Source organism: Pristis pectinata, chromosome 10, assembly GCF_009764475.1.
Source record: "Pristis pectinata isolate sPriPec2 chromosome 10, sPriPec2.1.pri, whole genome shotgun sequence".
In the NCBI taxonomy this organism is placed as follows: domain Eukaryota; kingdom Metazoa; phylum Chordata; class Chondrichthyes; order Rhinopristiformes; family Pristidae; genus Pristis; species Pristis pectinata.
The window spans coordinates 93,012,208-93,027,812 of NC_067414.1; the positions used below are offsets into that span (position 1 = coordinate 93,012,208).

The 15,605-nt window shown below is 40.7% G+C and overlaps 1 protein-coding gene across 1 annotated transcript in view; it reads left to right on the forward strand.

The window, feature by feature from the left end:
- The window catches only part of kif6 (kinesin family member 6), a 431,738-nt gene that overhangs the window by 100,837 nt on the left and 315,296 nt on the right, over window positions 1–15,605 (forward strand). The window contains exons 7-8 of the mRNA XM_052024853.1: window positions 3,478–3,684; window positions 4,649–4,792. Coding sequence (XP_051880813.1) covers window positions 3,478–3,684; window positions 4,649–4,792 — 351 coding nt within the window. The remainder of the gene's footprint in view (window positions 1–3,477; window positions 3,685–4,648; window positions 4,793–15,605) is intronic.

The window sequence follows — 15,605 nt, forward strand, 5'->3', positions numbered from 1 at the left end:
TCGACCAACGTAAGCTTAACTAAGTGAATCTGTCAGCCAACATGGTGAAAGTCATGAGGAGGAAGATGTATAAAGAGGCAAACCATTAGAAAAGCATAAAAGCATAGGCAAGTGGCCCTTTCATCTTGGTTCACAAGTTAGTAACTTCATGGTTGATCTTGTGTCTTGAGCCCATCCTCCCACATCTCCATATTCTGTTATCTTTCCAAAATTCATTTGACCTCAACTTTAAACATACTTCTCTAATAGAGAGAATTCCAAAAACTTACAATGTTTGTATGAAGATATTTCTCTTCAGTTCTCTATGGCTGTCCCCTTATCCTGAGAAAATATTCTCTACTTCCAGAAAACAAAGAAATATGTACAGTTAATCAATAGGCATATTTTAGTTTAGAAAAGGAAGTTGAGTACAGAATCTCCATTTACATTTTTTTCATAAATTTTTACCAAATATTATATTTTATCCAGTAAAAGGGGCACATGGGCTATTTGTGCATGGTAAAGGCCACTATGGTATATATAATAATATAAAAAAGGTATATAAAAGGGCTAAGATATATAAATCATGACAGGCAAAGATAAAGTGAATGGTCATAGTCTTTCTCCCAGTGTCGGGAAGTATAAAACTAGAGGACATAGATTTAAGGTGACAAGAGAAAGACTTAAAAGGGACCTGAGGGGCAACTTTTTCACACAGAAGGTGTTGGATACATGGAATGAGTTGCCAGAGGAAGCTGTGGAGACGAGTACAATTACAATGTTTAAAAGACGAGTACATGGATAGAGAAGATTTAGAGTGATATCGGCCAAACACAGGCAAATGGAACCAGCTCAGATAGATATCTTGGTCAACATGGATGAGTTGGGCCGAAAGGCCTGTTTCCATGCTGTGTGACTGTAATGCAATGATGAAGTTGGGTAAGATGAGATGTGTTTATAATTTTGGAATTTTATTTCTCTTTTAGTTTGGCACCTTGTAACTGTTTGTTCATGACAAATTGAGTGAACCTTTAAAACCATTTGGCATGGGGCGATTCCGTTAAAGTGTCCTCATCTGCCATGACCCAAACAATATTGGTGTCCAAGACACAGTGCTGGTCTACTGCTTGCTTCTCAGGAAACATGCTTGTGTACTTGTGTGGAATGATCCATTACTTTTGAGTTAACTTCATACAGTACTAGCCTGACTATCATCTGCAGTTAGTAGAAGTGGCACCTGAATTAATTCAAATGTAGCATCTGATAAAAGGACAAAGTGCAGCATAATGAGATCAATTCAGGAATGATTTGTGAGGTTCTCAAAGATAGAATCAATGCTGCTTTGCAGTGTTTCAGAAATCAAAATGACTTTACACGTTGCTGTTCAAAATTGGTCATCTAAGCACAGCATTTGGTCATTTAGTCCATCAAGACTACGTGAATAATCTTTTTTTTAACAACGTTTGCATGACTGGGTCTCAGTCTTTTTCCCAGGGTAGGGGTATCTAAAAATAGAGGGCATAGGTTTAAGGTGAAAGGGGAAAGATTTTAAGGGGACCTGAGGGGCAACTTTTTCACACAGAGAGTGGTGGGTATGTGGAATGAGCTGCCAGAGGAAGTGATAGAGGCGGGTACCATTATAATATTTAAAAGACACTTGAATAGGTACATGGGTTGGAGGGGTTTAGAGGGATATGGGCCAAATGCAGGCAAACGGGACTAGCTTAGGAAGGTACCTTGGTCAGCATGGATGAGTTGGGCCGAAGGGCCTGTTTCCATGCTGGATAACTCTATGACTATGACTTTGAACTATGGGCATGTAGCCAAGTGCCTATATTTCAAGAGGGGGAGGTAAATCACACCATTAACTCTCCCTAGAGATTTTGAGAATAAGTTGTCCATTCCCTTGGTGGGAATTTATGTGGCCTAGATCTAAAAAGCCAGTTGAAGTTAAAGCAGAGCTCTCTCATTTTGATCAGTCCTCTAATTTTCTTCATATTTCTTCACGACATTTGGCCCGTTGAGTCCATGCCAGCTGACGGGAGCAGTCCTATTCATCCATTTATTTTACACGTTTTTGGGACGTAGAACAAAACAGGAACACCCTGGGGAAAACCGAAGAGAACATACGAACATCACACAGATAGCACCAGAAGTTAGGATTGAGTCTGGGTTGCACTGAGTCACAGTTTAGAAGCTAAAAGAAGAATCAATGGATCAATGTCCTTCACATAATATAAAATATTCAGTTCCAGGTTTGCAGGTTTCCAAATGATCAGTTTAATGATTACAAGAAAGACTGGACTGATGAATTTGCCTCATTGCGCTATCAATTAAATGGATATGCTTTTGATATCATTGATTTCTCCTATGTTATCACTGAACATCACCTATCAGTGGAATGACAGACATGTGCAGTGCCACTGAGAGCATTTGTTCAGTGGTTTTGCATTTTGCACCACCTCGTTATTCCTTTTTTTGCACTATTTATTTATTTTTGTAATTTATTGTAATGTTATGTATTTGCTGCAAAACAGCACATTTCACATCATCTGTCAGTGATAATAAATCTCATTCTTTTCTGATTGAAAGCAGTACATATGCATAAAGCAGATTCATACAATGTCATCTACTCAACCACTGCGAATCTTCAGACCACTTTACAGTTGTTGGTCAAAGTTTTGGTTCCGTCCTGTGGCTTCAGGTGAGGTTGGGAGCCAGGTACTATGCCACCCCAAAAGGATTTTTTTAGGGCAAGAGATCTTGATATGAACCATAATCGGATTAGTGTGGTTGCAGTCGTAGCTGTTTCTTCGCATTTTTTACTTGTGTAGCTACATGATGAAGTTGCGTTTTATTTGCTAGCCCATTCTCAATTAGTTCAAAATGGTCCGTGTTTCCAAAGGAAGATTAATAAATGGGTCTTTGCTATTTATGTACTGTAACAGAGTGAGGTTTGTAATTTCAATGTTTAATTAAAAGTTGCGCCATTGAATAGAGTGGTAGTCTTGTGTCTGAAGAGCATTGACTGTATTTCCCACAAGATATATGCGATTTGAATAGTGTTTATTAGGGTTATCCAAGGCTCTTAATTATTACCATGATGACAGGACATAGCAGCCTCCTATTTGTTCAGAATCCAGTCAAGGGAACCGTATCCACCAATCTTGGGTTTTGTGAGCTACAAAGGTCGGAGAAAGGCTTTCTTGTAACCTTTATTGCAGTGTTTTTTTTGAGAGGAGATTTAGTTTATCAGATCTAGAAGAGAACAGATATAATAGATCATAGGAAACAAAGAAACTGAAGGGAGATTCAAGTGCAAGGCCTTTATGTATAACAATGTGGAGGGAAACCAGCAAGCCACATATCTTTTACAAGCAGAGCCTGAATCCTTCAAGAAGTGATGTGCATTTATATGTGTAAAAGCTGAATTTCTTTAAATAAATGAACAACTCTGTAATATTGATGTAATTGCACTTTTTAATTTTCATCCAACAGACTCCTATGAACCAGGCCTCAACCCGTTCCCACTGCATTTTCACCATTCACGTTTCGAGCCGCGAGCCAGGCTCTGCCACTGTCCGTCGGTCCAAATTGCACCTGGTGGACTTGGCTGGATCAGAACGCGTTACAAAGACTGGAGTGGGAGGACAGCTATTGACAGAGGCAAAGTACATTAACCTCTCCCTGACGTACCTGGAACAGGTAAGGTTGGAGACCCCACCAAGCAATCTCAGTTAGATAGTGGGGGAAGGGATGAGAAAATTCACTCTTCTCACTGCACAGACCAGTAAAAGAGGTGTAATTACTGTGGTCAAATGACTTTGCAGTCACTCTACTGACATAAGTAAACAGAATGGATTACCACAGAATATTTTTACTGTATGAAATAGGAGGTAGTTTCCATTTTCCCCAGAAAGCTTAAAGAAGTTTCAAAAATATGTGATGTAAGTTGAATTAGCAGTGGGATATAATAAATGTGTCCACTTCTGGGCTGTCTATAACTCACAGTTTGATGGGCTTGTTTATACAGATATTTCTCATAACCCTCTTTTGACCATGACATTTCTCCACTTGCTTTACTTCTACAACAGATCTGTAAGGTTAACAGATTTGAAAGCACCATGCAGGGCAAAGGGTTACTGTAGTTAACGTAATTTCAATATATTTACTTCTCTACTTTGGGGAGTACATTTTACTTAGGTTTGTTTTTTATCAGTCCAGTCTTGAACTCAGACTCTTTTTCAGCATTCAAAAAAAAGTTATGCATCACACTAAAGAGTTTACTTAGTATCTATCCCGATCTGTCCCTAATACTTTTTATCTATTTTGATGCAATGAGGCTTCATTGTTTTTGATCTGTAATATTCTGTGGTGCATAATTTTTCAGAATTGGTGGATGGGTAAGTTTAGTGATTTTGAATGGAGAAATTTATCATCCCTAAAACCCAATGAACCCCTGATAAAAAGACTTGATTGTTGCAGTTAGATTGATGGCTTACCACTTTTGTTCAGCCAGGTCTTTAACTTCATTATTTTTACATGGAGTTAAACATTAGTCTAAAAAACTTGACAGAAATGTCACTAAAGTATCAGTTTACAATTAATGTGCACGTTAGTTCTTCATTATCTGAAGAAGCCCAGTCGAAACTGTTCATTTAAATTACAGGTTATCATCGCACTGGCAGAAAAGAATCGCGCACACATCCCTTATCGAAACTCCATGATGACATCTGTTCTGCGAGACAGCCTGGGTGGAAACTGTATGACAACAATGGTTGCAACTTTATCTGTAGAAAAGAAGAACTTAGAGGTAAGTTATTTTGAATTTCTCTCAATGTTTCCTAAGCAGGTTCATAATTTACATGTAGAACTGGATCATGGCTCCATTCAATCGCATTTTATCTTAAAACATCCAACTGTTTCTTTGAATTTTAACTGTTACAAAGAAGGCATTGGCCCTGTTTATCCTTAACAGCTATAAATCTGCATTGTATTCTGCTCCTGTAGTGTATTAGAAAGGACTTCCTTGGAAAGAAAATACATTTTCTTTGATGTTTCATGGTTTAAATCCCAGCACTGTGTTTATTCCCAGAAAGTGAATATTTTGCTGAGTACAGTATTGGTATGGATTGGTATTGTATCCTGCTTGTGATGAGTTGATATCAATGTTACTTTATCACTACGGGAGGAAGTTTTGTCTAATCAAGTATTATAAAATGTGTTGTCTGGATGTCTGTGTCTAGATATGATAACCTTGTGGGACTTTGAAAGCATTGAAATAGATTTTAATCAATTGACAGGAAAGGTTAAGAAATGATGAATGGATTCTGTGAAAACTGTCAATGGACGATGGGCACACTGAAAGATGTTGCCAGCAAATGCAAAACAGCAATTTTTTTACGTGATTAATCATCCACCATGTCTTCAGTTAAGCTTCACTGTTATCTCTTTGCATCTGACTTTTCAGCACTAAGCCAGCCATGGCTGGGGGTTGTAGTGTAACCCCACTCTTTTGAATGGGGTCACGAATCTTGATTGAAAAGGTAAATGCAGGTTAAGTGGTTTCTTTTATGCTTTGTTTCACATAACCTTAATATTATTAATTAACTGAAAGCACTTAGATGTGTTTCTAAGTAAATTTATAATGTTTAATGTTTTGAAATATTTTCTCAAAAATTATTTAAATCCTTTGTAATTGCCTTTGAGATGATCCGAGACATTTAAAAATCAGAGGCATTTTACTGCAGCAGACAATCAGAAGGCAGTCAGTGCAGCTTGGGGAGAAGCTCAAGATCTGCTCTCCATGATGGCTCAATAGCAAGGCCTTGAGGACGATTGGTAAATTGGTTTATTATTGTCACATGTACTGAGGTACAGTGAAAAACTTTGTTTTGCGTGACATCCATACAGATCATTTCATTACAACAGTGCATTGAGGTAGTACAAGGGAAACCAATAACAGAATGCAAAATAAAGTGTTGCATTTACAGAGAAAGTGCAGTGCAGGCAGACAATAAAGTGCAAGGCCATAATGAGGTAGATTGTGAGGTCAAGAGTCCAACTTATTGTACTAGGGGACCATTCAGTAGTCTTATAACAGTGGGATAGAAGCTGTCCTTGAGCCTGGTTGTACGTGCTTTCAGGCTTTTGTATCTTCTGCCCAATGGGAGGGGGGAGAAGAGAGAATGTCCAGGGTGGGTGGGGTCTTTGATTTTGTTAGCTGCTTTACTGAGGCAACGAGAAGTGTAGACAGAGTCCATTGGAGGGGAGGCTGGTTTCCGTGATGTGCTGAGCTGTGTCTACGTCTTTCTGAAGTTTCTTGTAGTCTAGGGCAGAGCAGTTGCCATACCAAGCTGTGATGCATCCATGATGCTTTCTATGGTGCATTGATAAAAATTAGTGAGGGTCAAAGGGGACATGCCAAATTTTGTTAGCCTCCTGAGGAAGTGGAGGTGCCATTGTGCTTTCTTGGCCGTGGCGTCCATGTGGTCGGGCCAGGATGGTCTATTGCTGATGTTCACTCCTAGGAACCTGAAGTTTTCAACCCTCTCGACCTCAGCACCATTGATGTAAGCATGAGTGTGTGCACCGCACCCCTTCCCGAAGTTAATGACCAGCACTTATGTTTTGCTGACATTGAAGGAAATGTTGTTATTATGACACCATGCCACTATGCTCTCTATCTTCTTCCTGTACTCTGACTCATTGTTATTTGAGATTCAGCCCACTACAGTGGTGTCACCTGCAAATTTGTAGATGGAATTAGAGCCTAATCTGGCCATGCAGTCGTGAGTGTATAGGGAGTAGAATGGGGGGCTGAGGACGCAGCCTTGAGGATATGGTGGTGGAGGTGTTGCTGCCTATCCTTACTGATTGCTGTCTATTGGTTGGAAAGTTAAGGATCCAGTTGCAAAGCGAGGTGTTGAGTCCCAGATCTTGGAGTCTGGAGATGCATTTGCTTGTAATTGTAACATTGAAGGTGGAACTGTAATCAATAAATAATAGCCTAATGTAGGTGTCTTTACTGTCCAGATGCTCCAGAGATGAGTGTAGGGCCGGGGAGATGGCATCTGCCGTCGACCTGTTTGAGCTGTAGGTAAATTGCAGTAGGTCGAGGTTGTCTGGGAGGCTGGAGTTGATGTGTACAATGACCAGTCTGGAAGCACTTCATGATGGTGGATGTCAGAGCGATCAGGCGGTAGTCATTAAGGCATTGTCACCTTATTTTTTCTTAGGCACTGGGATGACAGTGGTCTTCTTAAAGCAGGTGGGAACCTCAGATTGAAGTAGGGAGAAGTTAAAAATGTCTGCAAATTCCCCCTCCAGTTGATCTGTGCAGGATCTGAAGACATGACCGAGGATGCCATCTGGGCCAGATGCTTTCCACTGGTTCACTCTCTGGAAGACTGATCTTATGTCTGCAACAGTGACTGTGGGTTCAGGTGCATTGGAGGCTGTCGGGGCGGGTGGTGACACTCCAATCCCCTTCTGTTCAAAACATGCAAAGAATGTGTTAAGCTCATCAGGACGGGATGCATTGTTGTCGGCGATGCTTCCTGACTTTGTTTTGTAACCTGTCATGGCACGTAAGCCCTGCCACAACTGGTAGCTGCTCTGGGACTCAACTTTGAACTGGTATTGTCTCTTGGCATCCCTGCTAGCTTTACGAAGGTTGTATCTCAATTTCTTGTTTATGTCAGGGTTACTTGATTTGAACCCGCAGTCTTGGACTTCAGTAGGGAGTGGATCTCCTGGTTCATCCATGGTTTCTTGTATGGGAACACTCAGATTGTCCTCTTTGGTACACAGTCCTCTACATACTTGCTGATAAAGTCTAGAGGGATGAAGGAGGGATATACTTGAATTAGCAGCAGTTCAGAGAACATTCACTCAGTTGATATATACATAATAAGAATTAGGAACTGGAGTAGGCTACCCAGTCCCTCAAGCCCACTTCACCATTCAATAAGATTATGGCTGACCTGATTATAAACTCAACTCTGGATTCCTGTCCACTTCACACCTTTGCTTATCAAAAACCTATCGTCTTCTGCCTTAAAAGTATTCAAAGACTTTTTGAGGAAGAGAATTCCAAAGACTGACAAGCATCTGACATAAACAATTTCACCTCATCTCTGTTTCAAATGAGCTACCCTTATTTTTAAACAGATCTAGATTCTTCTACAAGAAGAAGCATCCTCTCCACATACGTCCAGATTCCCAGGATAAAAGTCAAAAAGCAAAAATCAAAACAAAACTGCAGATGCTGGAAATCTGAAATAAAAACAGAAAGTGCTTGTAACACTCAGCAGGTCAGGTAGCAAGTGTAGAAGGAGAAACAGCTACAGATCTGGGATTCTTTGTAAGATCTGTTGAGTGTTGCCAGCATTTTTTGTTTTCATTCGGATGAAGGAGATGTCTTGTGAAGAACAATTGAGCAGATTAAAGTTTAGAAGAATAACGGCTGAAATTAGAAACATTCCAGTTTCTGAGGAAAGTTGTTGACAAGGCGCTGAGAGAATGTTTCCCATCCCATGGTGGGATCCAGATCTAGGGGTCATAGTTTCAGAATAAAGGGTCACCCATATAAAACTGACATGAGGAGTTTCTTCCCTCAGAGAATTATGAACCTTTGGAATTCTCCACCCAGAAGATGATGTTGGCTGAGTCGTTATGTATATTCAGGGCTGAGATAAGTAAGAGAATCCAGGATTATGGATACCAGGTTTGGAAAGTCAAGTTGAATCCAAGCAAATCAGGCATGATCCTTTTGAATTGCAGAGTAGGCTTGAAGGGCCATGTGGTCTACTTCTATTTCTCATATTCTTATGTTCTTCAATTTTAATGATGTTGTCTTGATGAACTCCTGCAGCGATTCCTAAGGCTGAGCTGATTGACCTCCAATAGCTAGGAGAGGTTTCCCCTTTGTTCTCATTGACCAAGCTTCCTTGATACCTTCCTCAGCTACATGTTGTCTCAGGCATTTGTTCCTACCTCACCTCAATTCTTTCATCCATGTTTGGACCAGATCTATAACAAAGTTTGGAACCAAATGGTCCTGGTGAAACCTAAATTAAGTAGTCTATCAGTGTGTAATTGTTGCTTGTTGGCTTTGATGACAATATCTTCTATGACTTTGATGATTATCCAAAGACAGTAATTAGTGGGATTGGATTTAATCCTGTCTTTTGTGGACAAGACATACCTGAGCAATATTCTACATTGTCAGGTAGATGTCAGTAATGTGACTGCATATTGGACTCAAGCACACCAGCAACTATCAAGCAAGTGATCACTGGTCTGCTTGTCATCTGTTTGTAGAAATCCCTAACACTTGATCTTTCATTCCCATTGTTGCTTCTTGGATCCTGGTTTCCAACCTTGGCAAGTGCTAACTGTTGGTTTGGATGAATTTTGGGGAGATTTTTATCCCCTATTGTGATATTCATCTTTAATTGTCCTGATTCCTTGGAATTAAAGTTGCACGCAGTTTCCTGCTCCTAGAATGTTATGTACACTTGCTCATATAATCTCCAACTACTCTTACGAGGTAACCTCAGAAAATTGGATGAAAGCAGCACTATTCCATTTCACTCTATCCAGAACATAGTTTCTTAATGAACTTGTTTTCAGTGGAGTAAAAAAGTGAGATGTTCCAGATTTTAAACATGCTGCAAGCATGTATGCATAATAGAGATGCAAAGAAAAGATTAAAGTTAGACTGAGGAAATGGCTACGGAAAACGGGGAAATGCTGCCTTTTATCAGGGCCTACATCAGGTAATGTACAAGGATGGTACGAGAAAAGGAGGCATGCAGGAGAAATACCTGTAACAAGACAAAAAAAGATTTCTTTATTAGTCACACGTACATCGAAACACACAGTGAACTTCATCTTTTTGCGTAGAGTGTTCTGGGGGCAGCCTGCAAGTGTTGCCATGCTTCTAATGCCAACATAGCATGCCCACAGCTTCCTAACCCGTACACCTTTGGAATGTGGGAGCACCCAGAGGAAACCCATGCAGTCACGGGGAGAACGTACAAACTCCTTACAGACGATGGCCGGAATTGAACCCGGGTCGCTGGCGCTGTAATAGCGTTACGCTAACCACTACACTACTGCGCCTGCCTTTAGGAAGAGTAAAGGGAAAAAATAACTGCTGGGGGTAGTCTATAGGCCACCAAATAATAACATTAAGTGTATCTCTACTCACTCTCTTGCTTTCTGTCGCATGGCTGCTAATTCCTGTTATATTTATAAAATGAAGGTTGTAATGCATTGTCCCCAGCTCCTTTTTGTTTAGCTTTGGCCTTCATTTTTAGTGGCTTTTAATTACTATATAAAAATCTGGAGACATTCCCATGGTTCTCAATTACAAGACAAGGTATTTATTTGTATTCTTTACTCCTCAGACTACTTTTATATCACCATGATTTACTCTTCTTATTGCTGGTTGGGTTAGTTTCAAGGATCTGGTGATTTTATTGGAATTTTTCAAAAGCGTCTGATTTTGATACTTTGCCTTAAATCCCACAATACTGACTGAGAGAAAGACCAAATACTTGAAGAGCAAATTTTGCTATTTGGTTCACATTAAAACGTGGAATAAATTGCCTGGCTCAAAAGATGGATTACAGGGAAATGTATGGGAGGTATATTTATTAATATAGTCAAAGCATATTAGAGATTAGAATCCTTCCCTTCCTCTACTCCCCCTACAGAATTGTAAGTGAGTCGAGCTAAAAATGGACATATGATATGATTCCAGCAGTGATGAGATCAAGAAATTGTCATCTGAGGGAATTTAAGTTCAAGTAATTATATAAATGAGAATTTTTTTAAAAATAAAAAGCCAGTAACAGTACCAGTAAGCATGAAACTACTAGATTGCTGTAAAACCTTTTTATTTCACTAATGTCTTTCAAGGAGGGAAATCTGACATCCTTCCATGGACTAGCCTGTGTATGAGACCTGACCCACTAATCTGTTTGGGTAACTGCCTGCTTAGTTCAAGGTCAATAAATATCGATTTTGCCTGTCTACTTCCCAGGAACGAATAAAAAATGTGCATAATAAAGGTTGAATAATACAGAGAACATGTTGCTGAGGGATAGATTAGAATGTTTGTGAGTGCTTTTGAGAGACATGGAAAAGTAATGTATTGTGTAGAGAGTCTAAATTGGAGATAATACAGAGATCAGATTTTCCACAACCAATTATAGTTAATAAATTTACCCGTTTCCATGTTTTTCTGAGTTGTGGAGGGTAGAGGGTGGCCTTCCTTCTCATTGGGAAGAGTCATAATGAAAACAGTACAGAATGAGGCTGATTGGTAAATCATGCATATGTCTGCTCTTTGAAAGAGTATCTAGTTTCTATTACTCATACTTTTTGCTATTTCAAGTATTTTTTTAATTTCCCCATTATAAGACCATAAGATACAGGAGCGGAATTAGGCCATTCGGCGAATCGAGTCTGCTCCAACATTCAATCATGGCTGATTTTATCAACCCCATTCTCCCTCCTTCTCCCTGCAAGCCCTACCCCCCTTACCAATCAGAACCTATCAATCTCTGCCTTAAATACACCCAGTGACTTGGCCTCCACAGCCCTCTGTGGCAACAAATTCTATAGATTCACCACCCACTGGCTGAAGAAGTTCCTCCTCATCTCAGTTTTAAAGGGACGTCCCTTTATTCTGAGTCTGGGCCCTTGGATCCTAGACTCTCCTACTAATGGAAACATCCTCTCCATATCCACTCTATCCAGGTCTTTCAGTACTCAGTAGGTTTCAATGAGATCCCCCCTCATCCTTCTGAACTCCCATCGAGTACAAGCCCAGATACACTCATATGTTAAGTCTTTCATTCCTGGCATCATTCTTGTGAACCTCCTCTGGACCCCCTCCAGGGCCAGCACATCCTTCCTTAGATATGGGGACTATAATTGCTCACGATATTCCAAATGTGGTCTGATCAATGCCTTATAAAGCCCCAGCAGTACATCCTTGCTTTTATATTCTAGTCCTCTTGAAATAACTACTAACATTGCATTTGTCTTCTTTACTACTGACTCAACCTGCAAGTTAACCTCGAAGGAATCCTGAACTGGGACTCCCAAGTCCCTTTGCACCTCCGATTTCTGAATTTTCTCCCCATTTAGAAAATAGTCTACACCTTTATTCTTCCTTCCAAAGTGCATAACCCCACACTTCCCTACGCTGTGTTCCATCTGTCACTCTTTCATTCAGATCAGAACTGTGCCAGTTCATGGTTGATTGTTTACCTTAGCACCTCTTTTCTTGCACTAGTCCCACCTTCATTGATTCTCTTAATATCCGGACATCTAGTCATTCTCTCTTCACCCCCTCCCATTGGGCAGAAGTTACAAAAACCTGAAAGCATGTATCACCAGGCTCAAGGACAGCTTCTATCCCACTGTTATAAGACTATTGAATGGTCCCTTATTATGATGAGATAGGCTCTTGACATCACAATCCACCTCGTTACAGCCTTGCACCTTATTGCCTGCCTGCACTGCACTTTCTCTGTAACTGTAACACTTGATTCTGCATTCTGTTATCGTTTTCCCTTGTACTACCTCAATGACTGTTGTAATGAAGTAATCTGGATGGCAGGCAAAGCAGAAGTTTTTCACTGTACCTCAGTACATGTGACAATAATAAACCAATTTACCAATAATGTACATCTTTCAGTGTCTTCAATCAATAATTTAGCCTCCATTGTCCTCCTGGGTAGAGAATACTGAAAATTCATTAGGCTCTGGGTGAAGAAATTTCAGCTCATCCCTGTGCCTAATGGCCAACCACTTATTTAGAGACTGTTACCCTGGTTCTAGACATTACAGCCAGAGCAAGCATCAAACCTACATCTAGTCTGGCAAGCCCTACAACAATTTTGTATTTTTCAGCATCTCATTCTTCTAAACACTAAGGAGTATAGTTCCACTCTACTTATCACTGCTCATGTGATAACACTGTACCCCTACCCTGATTCCAGAATCAATCCATCTATTGAAAGTATATATTTATTTTACTTAGGAGACCAAACCTATACACAGTATTCTGGGTGCAGTCACACCAGGGCCCCATATCATTTCAATTAGATGTCTTCACTCTCTTAATTGAAGTGAAGGCCAACACATGCCATATGATTGCTTTCCATATCTGCATACTAAGTTTCAGTGCTTTGTGTACAAAGACCCCCAGATTACTTTTCTGTTTCTCACTGTTTAAAAAATATTCTGCCTTTCTGTTTTTTCTGCCAAAGTGGATGACTTCACATTTCTCACATTACATTCCATCCGACGTTTCCTTGCCCATTCACTTAACCGTCCATATCCTCTCACACTGCTTTGTATCATGAAAAAACTTAGACATAACAAATTTAAAGTTTTAAAGTCGAGTTTATTGTCACATGCACAAGTACATGTGTGCACTGGTGTAATGAAAAGCTTACTTACAGCAGCATTACAGGCACATAGCATCATGTAAGCAGCATTCACAAGAAAAACATAAATTAAACATAAATTGTACACAAATTTTACGATTTACGTTTTACAACTTACCTGATGGAAGTATATAAGATTGTGAGAGGTGGAGATAGGGTAGCTGGTCAAAAGCTTTTTTCCATGGTTGTGGTATCATAAACAAGTTGAGAGGTACGTTTTTTTAAGGGAACTTAAGCGTAAGTATTTTACACAGAGCGTCGTTGATGTCTGGAACGTGGTGCCAGAGGAGGTTGTGGAATCAGGTACAATCACTATGTTTATGAGGCATTTACACAGACACTTAAGTAGGCAAGACATAGAAATATATGGTCCTAATGCGGGCAATGGGATTGGTGTAGTTAGGTAAAAACGTCAGCATAGATGTGGTGGGCTGAAGGGCCTTTTTCTGAGCTGTACATCATGAATCTATGTTACACTTGGTCCCCTCATTCAACTCTGAACAGAAGGGGCTTGAGCACTAATGGCTGTGGCAACCCACTCATTACAGCCTTCCAATCTGAACTTGACCCACTTATTCCTACTCTCTGTCTTGTTACCTTATTCCACAGCAGTATCCCATCCCCAATACTGTGTGCTTTAAGTTTGTTTAATAATCTCCTATGTGTTACCTTATCTCCTATGTGGCACCTTCTGAAAGTTCAAATAACATCAAGTCCACTGGTTCAACCTTATCTATTCTAGTTAGAATCTCTAAGTGCTCAAACAGATTTGTTAAACATGATTTCCCTTTCATAAATTCACATTGCCTAATCTGATAATTATTTTCTTAGTGCCCTGTTATAATTTATTTAAAAATAGGTTCTCACATTCTCAGCACTATTGACATTAGGCTAACTGGTTTGTAGTTCTCCATTTTATCTTTATCTCCTTTATTAAATAATGTTGCAAACATAGGTGCAGCTAGTAGGGCCGCTGCCTCACAGCGCCATCAACCCCGATTCAATCCTGACTTTGGGTGCTGTCTGTGTGGAGTTTGCACATTCTCCCTGTGATGGTGTGAGTTTCCTCTGGGTGCTCCAGTTTCCTCCCACATCCCAGAGACGTATAGGTTGGTAGGTTGATTGTCCGCTGTAAACGGATCCTAGTGTGTAGGTGAGTGGTAGAATCTAGGGGGAAAAGATGAGAATGTGGGGAGAATAAAAAATGAAGACACAAGAGAGACTGCAGATGCTGGAAATCTGGAGCAATACAAAAAATGCTGGAGGTACTCAGCAGGTCAGGTAGCGTATGTGGGGGGAAATGGACAGTCGACGTTTCGGGTCGAGACTCTTCCTCAGGACTGGAGCGAAAGAGGGGAGATAACCAGTATAAAAGGGTGGGGGGAGGAGGTGGAACAAGGGCTGGTGGGTGATAGGTGAAGCAGTCAATGGAAGGCAAGTACCTGGGATCATTGCTGGTGCCAAACTGGGAGGCCTGGAAATGGAACTGGAAACCATGAGGCACAAGATGGCAGCAGAGACAAGTGCCTAGGAAGGACACGTGGCTGTGGAAGCGAGTCTGGGTGAGCATGTGGTCGAAGAGCCGGAGAGCAACAGGGATCACAGAGGGGCTGCAGTGAGAGAGGGTCTCACAGACCTCCCGTGGAAGAGAGGAGGAAAACCTCTTCATGAGATTCATATAGGATTAGTGTAAATAAGGTTCACTAGAATGATTTCAGGAATGAGAGTGTTAACGTATGAGGAACGTTTGACGGCTCTAGGGCTGTGCTCCTTGGAGTTCAGAAGAATGAGGGGGAACCTCATAGAAACATTTCAAATGTTAAAAGGCCTGGACGGGTAGATGTGGCAAAGTTGTTTCCCATGGTAGGGGAGTCTAGTACAAGAGGGCACGACTTCAGGATTGAAGGGCGCCTATTCAGAACAGAGATGCGGAGAAATTTCTTTAGCCAGAGGGTGGCGAATCTGTGGAATTTGTTGCCACGGGCAACTGTGGAGGCAAAGTCATTGGGTGTATTTAAGGCAGAGATTGATAGTTATCTGAGTAGCCAGGGCATCAAAGGTTATGGTGAGAAAGTGAGGGAGTGGGGCTAAATGGGAGAATGAATCAGCTCATGATAGAATGGCGGAGCAGACTCGATGGGCCGAATGGCCGAC